Source organism: Peromyscus maniculatus, chromosome 21 (genome assembly GCF_049852395.1).
Source record: "Peromyscus maniculatus bairdii isolate BWxNUB_F1_BW_parent chromosome 21, HU_Pman_BW_mat_3.1, whole genome shotgun sequence".
NCBI lineage: Eukaryota > Metazoa > Chordata > Mammalia > Rodentia > Cricetidae > Peromyscus > Peromyscus maniculatus.
The window spans coordinates 5,942,563-5,956,279 of NC_134872.1; the positions used below are offsets into that span (position 1 = coordinate 5,942,563).

The following is a 13,717-nucleotide window of genomic DNA, read 5'->3' on the forward strand; positions in this document are numbered from 1 at the left end:
TTTCTCTCTGAAGGTGAGCTTCCCGCTGGAGAAGAGAGAGCAGGCGAAGCTGCATCGTCCCCAGGCACTCGTCTTCTCCACGTCAGGCATGGTCGCCACCAATACTCGGCATGCCCCGCACTGCGGTTGTCCAGACCTCCAGAGTCTCTTCCGGGGTTTTGCTGCTGCTGAGTTCTTTCGTTCTAGTTATTGTCACTTTCCTAAGGTTCCAGGGGGCTTCAGCCTTCTGCACATGCTCTTCCTGCACCATGCTTTCCAGATGGATTCCCTCCCAGCTCAGCCTAGCTCCCTCCCTCCTCAGAGGCCTGCAGCCTCCCAGGATCTTTGGTCTCTGCACTTCACCGAGATCTCCTTGGACTTTGAAGGCACAGAGAACTTCAAAGGCCATAGCTTGAATTTTGTGGCCCCCTTCCCCTTGTCCATTTGGGTCTGCCTTCCTCTCCGCTGGCAGCAAGCCCAGGCACGGAGGCTCCTTTTGGCCTCAGAGGGAAGGCTCAAACCGTCGGCCAGCTTTGGCAGTCCTGTGCATTCTGAAGCTCTTGCCCCTGAGTCTGTGTCCCATCAGAGGTCGAAGACTGAACGAGACTTGAAAAGCCTGTCAGGCTTTACTGAAACCCCAGAGGTTATGAGAGAAGGTGATGCTGGTGTGGACCACAGAGGGCTCGTGGCAGAGCTGGAGGGTGTGGCGGATGTTCACATGCTTGTGCACTCCCCTGCCCACGTCCGAGTGAGGCTCGACCACTACCAGTACTTGGCTCTGCTTCGCCTCAAGGAAGTGCTTCAGGGGCTCCAGGAGCAGCTGGCTAAGGACACAGAGGCCATGACTGGGTCTCCCCTGCAGGACCAGACGGCTTGTGTGGGTGTCCTCTTCCCCAGTGCTGAGGTGGCTCTCCTCATGCATCCTACCCCTGCGACTGCTGAAGCGGACTCTGCAGGCTCAGATACCACCAGCCTCATAGACTCAGAGCTGTCTCCGTCGGAGGATCGGGAACTGAAGTCTGATGCCTCCTCAGACCAGGGCCCAGTAAGCCCTGAGAAAGTCCCGAAGGTCGGCAGCATTGAAAATCTGGATGCATCCCAGGACAGGCTGCATGATGATGGAGCGCCACAGGACTTTGGTTCGCCTGCACAGCAGCCAGCAGGGAAGAGCCATGAGGCAGTGGAGTCTCTACAGGCCAAGAAGTGGAGCAGAGCTCAGACCGTCAGCTCACCGGCGGCTGTGTCGAAGGACCCAGCTTGTAGGGGTGCTGCTATGAATGGACAAGGGGAACCCAGACCCTTGAGGAACGTTGAGGGGGAGTTGTCCAGTGCTATTCACATGACCAAGGATGCCACAAAAGAGGCTCTCCATGCTACCATGGACCTCACCAAGGAAGCTGTGTCCTTGACTAGGGATGCCTTCAGTTTGGGTAGAGATCGAATGACCTCCACCATGCACAAGATGTTGTCCCTGCCTCCCACCAAGTGAGTGGTCCTCAGCCTCCTCCAGTTACTCTGCTTTTTCCTCCAGTTCTGACCATTGGGCTCAAGGCTACCTACCGTGTGTACTCTTAGAGAAAGAATGGCTGGTGGGGGGCTGGAGAGATGGCTCACCGGTTAAGAGCACTGGCTGCTCTTTTAGAGACCTGGGTTCAATTCCCAGCACCCACATGGCAACTCATGTCTGTCTGTAACTCCAGTTTCAGGGTTTCTGACACCCTCACATAGACTTAAATGCCGGCAAAACACCAATGAACATAAAATAAAAATAAATTATAGGCCGGGTGGTGGCAGCACACACTTTTAAGGTGGATCTCTGTGAGTTTGAGGCCAGTCTGGTCTAAAAAAGCCAGTCCCAGGACAGCCAGGGCTGTTACACAAAGAAACCCTGCCTTGAAAAAATACCCAAAAATAAGCCGGGCGGTGGTGGCGCACGCCTTTAATCCCAGCACTCGGGAGGCAGAGCCAGGCGGATCTCTATGAGTTCGAGGCCAGCCTGGGCTACCAAGTGAGCTCCAGGAAAGGCGCAAAGCTACACAGAGAAACCCTGTCTCGAAAAACCAAAAAAAAAAAAAAAGAAAAAAAAAAAGAAAAAAAAAAAAAAAAGAAAAAATACCCAAAAATAAAGAAATAAAAAATAAATTACCAAGGGGGAAGAAAGGCTGGTTGAATGGGAAGGCTTCAAGTCAACATTTGTAGCTTTTCAGGATGTGTAGCCTTACAATTATCAATACAGATTAGGCTGTATCAGAATAACAGTACCTGGCATCCGTATTCTGTTCTTGTTGCTAAGGAAACCAAGACCTCACAAATGCTAGGCAAGTTCTGTTAGCACTGAGCCATACTCCTAGCCCAAATACTGTTTGCTTGTGTTTGAAGACAAGACACTGTCTTACTATATATCCCAGGCTGGTCTGGAACAAACTTTCTCTCTGTTTGTTTGTTGTTGTTTTTTTTTTTCCCCCTCACACAGGAACAAAATTTTTATTAGCGCTGAAACAGATTTTCTTTTTTTTTTTTTTAAAGTAACTTTGTGTCTTCTGGCCTCACCTTGAGTCTTGGCATTACAGATGTGTGCCAGTGCGCCTGACTCTGGTGTAATAGTCATTGCACTGGGTTATCTTGTAATCTCTTTGATTAGTTTGATCCCCATAACAGCCCAGTAAAGTAGCTGCAGAACTGTGTATTTCTCGTTCATAGCTGAGGAGAGTGATGCTTTGCAGGTCCTGCTCTTTGACCCAGACCTGATGAACAAAAGAGCTGTGCCTTGGCCCGTGCTCTCCCGCATTATCATCTGCCGGGGCAGTGGAGAAGGGAAATAGTGTTGAGCTCTTACTGTGTGGTAGGTCCTGTGCCAAGCCTCGAGGATATAATAGGATGAAAGAAAACTGAAAGACATAGTCAGAAGTTGGAAATGATGGCTTTTCCTGTGAATTTCTTGAGCTTTTAGAAAGATAATGGGACAGCCGGGCATGGTCATGCATCCCTTTAATCCCAGCACTTGGGAGGCAGAAGCAGGTGAATCTCTTATGAGTTCGAGGCCAGCCTGGTCTACAGATCAAGTTCCAGGACTGCCAGGGCTATACAGAGAAACCTTGTCTCAAAAACCAAAGGAAAAAGAAAGAAAGAAAATATGTGGCATGATGAAGTCTCTTCTGGGACATTTGGTGGTTCACAGACCATGGCATTACAGTCAAGGAGTTTTTTTCTTTTCTTTTCCATTAAATAAATTTGTGTATAGATGTTTTATCTGCATATAAGTGCAGTGCCCAAGGTATCAAATCCTCTGGGATTGGGATTACAGATGGTTGTGAGCCACCAGGGGGATTCTGGGAATTGAACTCAGGTCTGCTGGAAGAGCAGCCAGCGCTCTTGACCACTGAGCTGGCTCTCCAGGCCCTCTTTCCCCATTTTTTTTTTTTTTTTTTTTTTTTTTTTTTTTTGGTTTTTTGAGACAGGGTTTCTCTTGTGTAGCTTTGCGCCTTTCCTGGAACTCACTTGGTAGCCCAGGCTGGCCTCGAACTCACAGAGATCCGCCTGCCTCTGCCTCCCCAGTGCTGGGATTAAAGGCGTGCGCCACCACCGCCCGGCCCTCTTTCCCCATTTTTATGTGGTGTGCATGTGTGTGGAGGGCCAAGGTTGATGTTGTTATTCGTTCTGGATTCCTCTTCCACCTTACTCACTGAGGCAAGAACTCACCTGTGCATCTAGTCTAGCTAGCTAGCTTGCCTGTCTCTGCCTTCCAAACCTGAATTACAGGTGGATGCCATGTCCACCAGCCTTTTGTGGGCTCTAGGGATTCAGACTCTGGTCCTCATACTTGCCTGGCAGATGCTTTAGCTGAGGAGCCATCTCCCCAGCTCCTTGGAGCTTTTTCTGTATGAACTGTCCTAAGTGGGTCTCTGAGCAGTGCCTGTGTGTACAGTGTACAGGGTAGTCAGCCAGGGAGGAAGAGGAGGAAACCTCACGGGGGCCCTTGGCAGGCTGGGGAGATAGATGGCTTAGTTGGTATACCCAGCGCCAACATAAAGAAAGCTGGACATCTGCCTGTAATCTTAAAGCTAGTGAGGAAGAGACAGAGGACCCTTTGGACTTGCTGGCCACCATTTCTAACTAAGTTGGGGAGCTCCAGGTTAACTGAGAGACCCTGTCTCAAAATATAATGTGATGAAGCAGTTGAGGAAGACACCTGATGTTGACCTCTGTTGACCTCTGGTCTCCACATGCATCTGTAGACACATATGTACAAGTGAATACACATAAGCACACACATATGCAAAAAGGGACCAGTGTGTAATAATACTAGACTGAAAGTTCCTGTGTGTCCGGTTCTGCCTTTAGTGTGGTATTTACCTACTGAATTCCTGTAATCCTATGGGACACACTGACAGCAGGCCTCATTTAAATGTATTTTACTTCATTTTTATATGCATTTGTGGTTTTGCTATGGGTGTTAGGGTCCCCTGAAACGGGAGTTACAGACAGGTGTGAGCTGCCATGTGGGTGCTGGGAATTGAACTTGGGTCCTCTGGAAGAAGAGTCAGCGCTCTTAACCCCTGAGCCATCTCTCCATCCCAGCAGCCTCATTTAATAGAAAACAACTCAGCAAGGCAAAAACTTGCTGAGGATCATACAGCTCCTCTGGAACATGAGTTATTACTATTTTTTTTTTTTTTTTTCGAGACAGGGTTTCTCTGTGTAGCTTTGCCCCTTTCCTGGAACTCACTTGGTAGCTCAGGCTGGCCTTGAACTCACAGAGATCCTCCTGGCTCTGCCTCCCAAGTGCTGGGATTAAAGGCATGCGCCACCACCGCCCGGCGAGTTATTACTATTTTATTAAAAGTGTCAAAAAGGAAAAAAATGTCATGTAACTCCTGAGTGGTGGGATAAAGGTTGAAAGGCAGGCTCCTTTTCCTTCTCCTGGCCCTTCAGTTTTTTATTAGATCAATGAGGTGCCTTAGGCAGGCAAAGTGAAACAGCAACACATCTTTTTTTGTTTGTTTGTCTGTTTTTTTCAAGACAGGGTTTCTCTGTGTAGCTTTGGTGCCTGTCCTGGATCTCACTCTGTAGACTAGGCTGGCTTTGAACTCAGAGATCCACCTGCCTCTGCCTCCCAAGTGCTGGGATTAAAAGCATGTGCCACCACTGCCTGGCTAGCAATACAACTTTACATAATTAAACAAATGCAGCATAAATGAATATAACACATCTTTGCCTAGTTTAAAGTAATATTCCCCAATACCTGGTCTCCTTCCTTCCTTCCTTCCTTCCTTCCTTCCTTCCTTCCTTCCTTCCTTCCTTCCTTCCTTCCTTCCTTCCTTTCTTTCTTCCTTTCTCTCTTTCTCTCTTTCTCTCTCTCTCTCTCTCTCTCTCTCTCTCTCTCTCTCTCTCTCTCTCTCCCTCCCTCCCTCCCTCCCTCCCTCCCTTCCTCCCTCCCTCCCTCCCTCCCTCCCTTTCTTTCTTTCTTTTTTTTTTTGGTTTTTCGAGACAGGGTTTCTCTGCATAGCTTTGCGCCTTTCCTGGAACTCACTTGGTAGCCCAGGCTGGCCTCGAACTCACAGAGATCCGCCTGGCTCTACCTCCCGAGTGCTGGGATTAGAGGCGTGCGCCACCACCGCCCGGCCTTTTTTTTAACTTTTTAAAGATTTATTTTGTGTTAATTTTAGTGTTCAGTGTTTTGTCTGCATTATATCTGTGAACCACGTGAGCACAGCATCTGAAAAGGCCAGAAGGATGTTGGATCCTTCAAAACTGGAGTTACAGGTGGCTGTGAGCTGCCCTGTGGGTGCTGGGAACTGAACCCAGGGCCTCTGGAAGAGCAGCCAGTGCTCTTACCCACCAAGCTTTCTCCAGCTCCATTTTTAAGAATTTTTACAGCCACACACTTGTGGAATCCCAGCTCTTTGGGAGTCTAGAAGAATTGCAGGAGTTTGAGACACTGTCTTAAAAAGACATCACCTCCACCAAGTTTGAAAAACACAACTTTGACTTTTTGTATGATCTGGATGCAGTCTGTGTGGTTGTGAGAAGCACTTAATGGCGGTTGGAGGACTTTGGGTCTTTCTTCATCCCCCTTCAGCTGTTGACTCACCTTTAGCCTTCTCTTCAGCCATCTGTCTTAGCATTGTCCCCTTTCCTCCCCAGCCCCCACCGCACCTGAGCCAAGCCAGGTGGCTCTGCTCACGCACTCACCTTGTGCAGAGCACCTTGGCTTGGACTCTTTTCCTCTTGGGGTGCTGTCTGCTTTGGCTCTTCCATAGTCCTTCAAGGACACGCTTTGGTGCTGGCTCCTGAACTTAGTATGCTGGAACTCAGGATGCCAAGGTCCAGGCCAGCCAGGGCTGCAAGGCAAAACTTTAGTTTCAAAACCAAAGGAAATGCCATTCTTGATCATTTTTCCTCTGGCCTCTTAGGGCATGTGTGACTCAGTCTCATAAAACATACCTATTTATCAGTCTGTCTTCTGAGGATAGGGGATGTGCCTTCATCAGCCTACCCACCCTGTACTCTTGTCTCTCCAGAGCAGTTGAGTAAAGACTTGTGGGATGGGGCTGCAGAGATGGTTCAGCCTTTAAGAGCTCTTGCTGCTCTTGCAGGACTTGAATCAGAAAGTTCACAACCTTGTTTCTGTAACTCAGCTCCGGGGAACCTGACACCCTCTTCTGGCTACCTCAGAAACCATGCATCTGTGCATGTGTATACATGTGCGTGTACCCCCATACACAAGTTCATAAAAACAAGACTTGTGAAGTGCATGCGGGGGCTTTGGCACCACTCATTGTCACCAGGGTGGTAGGTAGTCGGCCTCTTCTGTGAATGGCATAACCCTGAATAACCTTGAGATTTTATGTTATTAGATGTTTAAGTAGTTAAAATGCTCTAACAGCAAGTGTGTGTTCGTATTAACTGTCTGAGCTAGGGAAATGTATCAGCCTGAGGCTGGGTGAGTTGAGAGGGGACAAGCAGGTCCTCAAAGCTGAATTGGTGATTTTTTTTTCACTTTTTTTTTAAATATAGGGAAGCCATGGCCAAGTCAGATGAGGGGGTAGCAGCCCCAGTGAGTGGAGGTGCTGCCCGGCTCCGATTTTTCTCCATGAAGAGGACAGTCTCTCAGCAGTCATTTGATGGTGTCTCAGTGGACAGCAGTGGCCCTGAAGACCGGATTTCAGTAGACAGCGATGGCAGTGATAGCTTTGTGATGCTCTTGGAGTCCGGTATGTAAGAGGAAAGTTGCATTAGTCCAGAGAGTGTGCTCGCTCTCTAGCTAATGCTCACACCAGCAGGATTCCAGTGGAGCTGAGACAGGAGAAAATAGGTATTTTTCCTAACCAAAACAAAAGAGAGGAAATTCAGTACATGTTTTTATGGCTTTATTTCCACATCTCCTAGATTATTTTTATGTTTGTTTCTTTGTTGTTGTTGTTGTTTTGGGTGGGGGGTCTCGTGTAACCCAGACTAGCCTTGAACTCCCTCCCTGTTCTCCTAACTCTCATAAGTGCTGGGATCACAAGTATGTACCATCACTCCCATCTCTCCTACACGTTATTGTTTAATACTTAACATTTATTACAGAAAAATATGCAAGTCAAAGGAGTTCTTTGAGCCACAAGACCAGCGGACCAGAGTTGATTTTGTATCTGTTGTCAGTGGTACATGCTTGCGTCTGGGCTTTGTTTTGCCTGGGTATTTTTAATTTTTGAAAGATTTATTTATTTATTATTTATTATGTTTAGTTATATTAATTTTTATATTTACTTATGTGTATGAGTGTTTAGTCTGAATGTATGTAAGTATACTGTGTGCATCCCTGGTGCCCTTGGAGGACAGAAGAGTGTGCTGGATCCCTTGGAACTAGAGTCATGGACTGTTGTGAACTGCTCTGTGGGTGCTGGGAATTGAACCCGGTTCCTCTGTAGGAACAGTCAGTGCTCTTAACCACTGAGCCATCTCTTTATCTCCATACGGTGGTTAACTTTCAGGAATTAAATTTATCACTTCTGGAAGTCACATGCTCTTAGCTTATCAAAATAGAAACTTACTAAATGATTCCTTCAGAATATTTGAAGAACATGTTTATGTCTTTCCTTTTGATACTATTATAATTATTGGTTTTGGTGCTGCTCTAATCGAGGCTCAGTGTGCTGGGCAAGTGCTCTGACACCAAGTCGAACCACTGGTCCCTTCTTTCCCTTTATTTTTCACTGGAGAGTGACAAAGTATGATGTGTGTGTTTATGTGGTAATAGATGTCATCTCACATATATTCCATCTACTCTTCCTGTCCAGCTGAATGATTATACCCTCTGGCCAACATCTTTATATTCTCTCCATGGTAACCATCATTCTATTCTTTGCAATATGTCTGATTGTTTCCTATACCACATATAAGTGACAGTATGTGGTTTGTGCCTCTCTGTCCATATTGCCTGCACACTCACACACTTCTTTATTCACTGCATAATAGACACATGTTGTTTGTGCAGCTTCGTAATTGTGGCTGGGCTATAATAAACAAGGCAGTGCGCACATTCCTTGACTATACTACTTTATTTCCTTTGAACAGAGCTAGGGTGGGTTTGCTTTTCTCCACAGTCTCTCTCTCTCTCTCTCTCTCTTTTTTTTTTTTTTTTTGGTATTTCAAGATGGGTTCTCTGTGTATCCCTGGCTCTCCTGGAACTCACTATAATTCACTCTGTAGACAAGGCTGACTTCAAACTCACAGAGATCCACCTGCCTCTGCCTCCTGAGTGCTGGGATTAAAGGCGTGCACCACCACCACCACCACCACCCATTTCTTCTCCACATTCTTGCCAACACTTATTCTCTATTTTTATTTTTTGTGGGTGGGGGCGGCGGTGTAGTTTTGGCTTTTTAAAAAGGTATTTGTTTTTAATTGTGTGTGTGTATATGGGTATGTGCATGTGAGGATAAGTGCCCTCAGAAGCCAGAAGGCGGCATAAGATCCTCTGGAGCTGAAATTATAGACAGTTGTGAGCCACTGAGAACAGAACTAAGTCTTCTGCAAGAGCAGCCAGTGAGTGCTGTTAACCACTGAGCCATCTCTTCAGTTCCTGGTTTTGGCTTTTTGATTCAGGGTCTCACTGTGCAGACCAGGTTGGCCTCCAACCTATGATCCTCTCTAGGTCTCCTGTGTGCTTGGATTTTAGTCATGTGTTACCATATTCCACTTGCTTGTCTTTTTATGATTTGTGTATTCTATTTGATACAGTGTATGCAAGACTCTAGGTTTTAATGTGTATAATGTAGAATTTCCTTTCATTTTAAGTTCAGATATTGTTCTTTGTATATCTATACTATATTCTGATTATCTGTTGACCAAATACAGTATTGCAGTTTAAAAAACAACAGTCCTTAAATTCACCAGCTCTCTAGTTAGTTTTCAAATGCCCAGCTGTTGTATTTGTTTTTTAGTTTGTTGCTGTTTTTAGAGGATAGATGTGAACAGACCTTTCTGACCTTTGACCTTTTTCATTACCTTCTTCATGCAGAATCTGGTCCAGAGTCTGTCCCACCAGTGCCTGTGACAAGTGTCTTGGATGACAGTAGTGTTCAAGGGATCCCTGTTCTGGATAATTGTGGCCAGGGGTTGCCAGAGACCAACAGCTCAGTGTCAGCTAGTGGTGACCTTGTCCTTCACTCGGTCAGCTGCCAAGCTTTTTTCTTCTCTTGGGGGATAGGCTCTGGGTCAGGCACCAACTTGGGAATCAAAACTAAGAGAATCTCTTTTGACAGGTGTCAGTTTTGGTCCTGAAGGTGAAGGAAGTGTCATTTGGGATTGAAGTTCGGGGTGAGGACCTGGCAGTAGCCTTGCAAGCAGAAGACCTGGCCCTGCAACAGCTGGGCACTGTGGGGCTCTGGCAGTTTTTACATGGACAGTGCCCAGGTACAGATGACGGCCATTCCAGAAAAGTGGGGTTTCCCCGAGCCGGCGAGGGTAGCTGGCACCGCCCTGTGTTGTAAGCTCCAGTGCCAGGCACTTGGTGTTTTTCTCTAGCAGCTGTGGGGAATCTCCAGTGAGGCCCTGCCTGACAGGAGGCCTGCGGAAGCTTTTCGTGGGGGATGGGAGCTCTTCACACTCAGTGGGTGGTGCCCATCCTCACCTCCAGACCCCTGGGTTTAACCTGGAAGAGTGTCCTCACCTTTGTCTTGTGGCTGCCAAAAAAGCTGTATCTGACAGGAGCTTATGTCATTCATGTTCATCAGAGGGCAGGACACTCTGGCTTGTGTCATAGGCTTCATTTCATATTTTTAAAAATCTTAAGGCGTTACCAAAGAATATTTATAGATTACATGTAAAATAACAGCACTGCAGTGGATCCTTATGCCTTCCTTACTGTATATATACCTCATGCTTTCCACCTGGTCAGTGAGCACTGCAGCCTGCCAGACTCTCCCCCTGCCTCAGGCCACCCTCCGCTGCCCTAAGCAACCATTCTCTTGCATTACATTGTAACTTTTCCGTCTGTTTCCATCAGAATGTTACTTAATTTTGGATATTTTCCTAAATAGAATCATAGTTATTATTTTGTGATTTGATTTTTTTCACAAAACATTGTTTTTATTGACAAATTTTTGTTTTGGGATTTTTTTTGTTGTTGTTGTTGTTGTTGTTTCAAGTCAAGATCTCACTGTGTAGTCCCGGCTGTCCTGGAACTCACTCTGTAGACCAGGCTGGCCTAGAACTCACAGAGCTCCACCTGCCTCTGCCTCCTGAGTGCTGGGATTAAAGGTGTTTGCCACTACGCCAGGCTTTATTAACAAATCTTAAAGATTGCTTTTATTTTTCACATTTTGCTTGAATAAATGTGTGTACACCAGGTTCATGCTTTGTGCCTGCAGAGGCCAGAAGAGGGTGGGTTTTTGTTTTTTTGTTTTGTTTTTCTTTCTTTCTTTTTTTTTCAGAGCTGAGGACCGAATCCAGGGCCTTGCGCTTGCTGGGCAAGTGCTCTACCACCGAGCTAAATCCCCAACCCAGAAGAGGGTGTTTTATCCCCTAGAACTGGACTAACAGATGGTGTGAGCCACCATGTTGGGGTTGTCTCTTCTGCAAGAGCAGCCAGTGCTCCTAACCACTGAGCCATCCCTCCAGCCCCTATTTATTTTGAGTCTGGGTCTCATATAGACCAGGCTGGACTAGAAATTGGCATGTATTTGAGGATGATTTTGAACTCCTGATCCGCTTCAGCTTCCCCTGTGCTATGATTATTGTCTCATACTACCACATGCCTGGCTCAAACCTTATCTGCTTGTTGCTCCAGGTTCTAAAGTGAGATCAGTTCATTTTTACAGTATTCTTTCTTTTGGGTGTGTCTACTCCCTCCCCCGTTTTTCAGTTATAATTTGAATACTATAAATTCATAGTTGTGTAGTCACCATCATAACCCATTTCTGTCACATATAAAATTTTCTTGTGTCCATGACCTACTCACTCCCGAGGCTTCGGCTTGTTTGTGGTTGGTTTGTCGTAGCCTTGGTCTTGTCTATGCAGTCATGCTGACTTGCAACTCAGCTATGTGCCTCCGACTGGCCTTGATTTCCTGACTGTTCTTCCTGTGCCTCCTGAGTTCTGGGTTCACTGGCATGTGCCGCACACCACCGTTTGTGACTGTGAAGTAGAGGCACTGTGAGCTCCCATGCATACCTTCCCTGGTGCACATGCTCAGGAGTTTCCGTGGGGTTTGTACCCCTGAGATCTACCCTAGGGGGCGACTCTCGATCACTAAAGTGGGGTGCTTCAGTTTCTCGGGGTGTTGCTTTCCAGTCACTCCGGCACACTCTTCTCTGTTCAGGTCCACTCCAGGTGTTTCTCGATGGCACTGTGGAGGGGTTAGCATGGGGTGAGTGACGGATGTGAAGGCCACCACTTTAGAGAAGGAAAAGATGCTTGGGTTTGGGTATTGTGGGTCTTGTTGGAAGCACTTTCCCTGCACTGTTAGTCCAGTGCCTCAGCTCATACAAGGTGTTCTACTGCTCCTCTACCTTGAGGCATTCTAATGAAGAGCCTAAGCTCAGACTGCCTGACTTCAGATCTCACCTCCACTATCTACAACTGTGTAACTTGGGGCAAGTTATTCTCTGTGACTTAGTTCAGGCCTCTGAGATGGGATGGTGCTAATATGCTGGCATAGGGGAAGTGTTTACAACAGTCTCTGTGTTAATATGTTTTCCTCGGCTCTCTTCTCAAAGGTACAAGCTTCCAGGAATCCTCAAATCTGAAGACTGGCCACATCAGGCCTGCTGTAGGTCTGCGCTTTGAGGTGGGGCCTGGTGCATCTGTTCATTCTCCACTGGCCACACAAAATGGCTTCCTGCGGTTCTTACTTCGAGGCTGTGACCTGGAGCTGTTCACCTCAGTGCTCAATGGTCTGGGGCCTTTTTTGGAGGATGAGGAAGTGCCAGTGGTAGTCCCAATGCAGATTGAGCTCCTAAACTCCAGTATTACCCTCAAGGTGAGAGGGACTTTATGTTTGCCCTGGCCTCCGTAGTGACAGTGTCTCCTGTCCCCTCATAGCTCAGTGAGCCAGTGAAAAGGTGGTCCAGCACTGTCTCCAGTACTTCAGTAGCATGGGCATGGGCGGCACGGGTCAGAGCCTGAACGGGGGTAGACGATGGTTCTGCAGGGAATGAAGGGCTCGCTGCTCAAGCACACGCTCAGGTGTAAGCTGCTCCTCAGACGTTAGAAAGACCCATTCCATGGAGGAGGAGACAGAGCGTTCCAGGGGCTGGCTGTCCAGTGAGCTTCAGGTTCAGTGAGAAGCCATCTCACAGATAGGGTTGAGAGAAGGCTGCAGCATTGCTCCGTGGTTCAGAGCACTTGCTAGAGTTTCTCTCCTAGCATCCACTTGGTGGGTCCCAACCATCTGTTACTCTAGTTCCAGGGGATCTGACTTCCTCTTCTGACCTCTGCAGGCACCAGGCATGCAGGTGATACATATAAAAACACGAATATAAAACATTTATACACAAAATAAACCTTAAAAGGAAGAACATGGTTGAGGTAAGACACCTTGGCCTCCACGTGTACACACATGAACATGCACATGAACACATGAATGTGAACACACATGCATGCACACACTCTCACAAAGCCATTTGGAATTCTGTGTAACCATGCCAAGCTCCTGGCTGTGTGAATCTCAGTCTCACCATCTCTAGGATGGGTGAGGCTTGGTTATGCCTCTTGTACCTTACAGGAATGTGTGGGCGAGCTTGCAAGATGGGTCAGTGGGTAAAGCACTTGCTGCCACGCCTGAGGACCCGAGTTCAATCCCCAGGACTCTCATGGTAGAAGGTGAGAATCTACTCTTACAAATTGTCTTCTGACCTCCACATGAGAGCCCTGACATGCAGACACAGACACAGACAGACACACACACAAATAATAAATAAATGTAATTATAAACAAAAGAGTATCTGGAGAACCAGTGGCGTCAAATGCCTTGAACTGGGTGGTAGAAGCATGGATATGTGCTGAGCTGGGTGGGTAGTCATGTGGTCCCTCTGTCCTCCAGGATGATATCCCTCCTATCTATCCAACGTCCCCTGGCCCTGGCCCCATCACTTTGGCGGTGGAGCATCTTGTGCTGAAGCGGAGTGACGATGGCGTGTTTCACCTTGGGGGTGAGTTAGGCTTCTCGGCTTCTCTGTTCTACCTTTCTCTGATGAGTCAATAGAGTTGACAAGTCAGTCTGTCTGACTGTTGGCAGCTGTTGGTCACT

The 13,717-nt window shown here is 47.2% G+C and overlaps 1 protein-coding gene across 1 annotated transcript in view; it reads left to right on the top strand.

Moving 5' to 3' along the window:
* Bltp3a (bridge-like lipid transfer protein family member 3A) overlaps nucleotides 1-13,717 on the top strand; it is a 47,993-nt gene that overhangs the window by 29,854 nt on the left and 4,422 nt on the right. Inside the window, exons 14-19 of the mRNA XM_006983123.4 lie at nucleotides 14-1,464; nucleotides 6,997-7,193; nucleotides 9,488-9,639; nucleotides 9,732-9,882; nucleotides 12,186-12,448; nucleotides 13,511-13,619. Of these exons, the coding sequence (XP_006983185.2) occupies nucleotides 14-1,464; nucleotides 6,997-7,193; nucleotides 9,488-9,639; nucleotides 9,732-9,882; nucleotides 12,186-12,448; nucleotides 13,511-13,619 (2,323 nt within the window). The remainder of the gene's footprint in view (nucleotides 1-13; nucleotides 1,465-6,996; nucleotides 7,194-9,487; nucleotides 9,640-9,731; nucleotides 9,883-12,185; nucleotides 12,449-13,510; nucleotides 13,620-13,717) is intronic.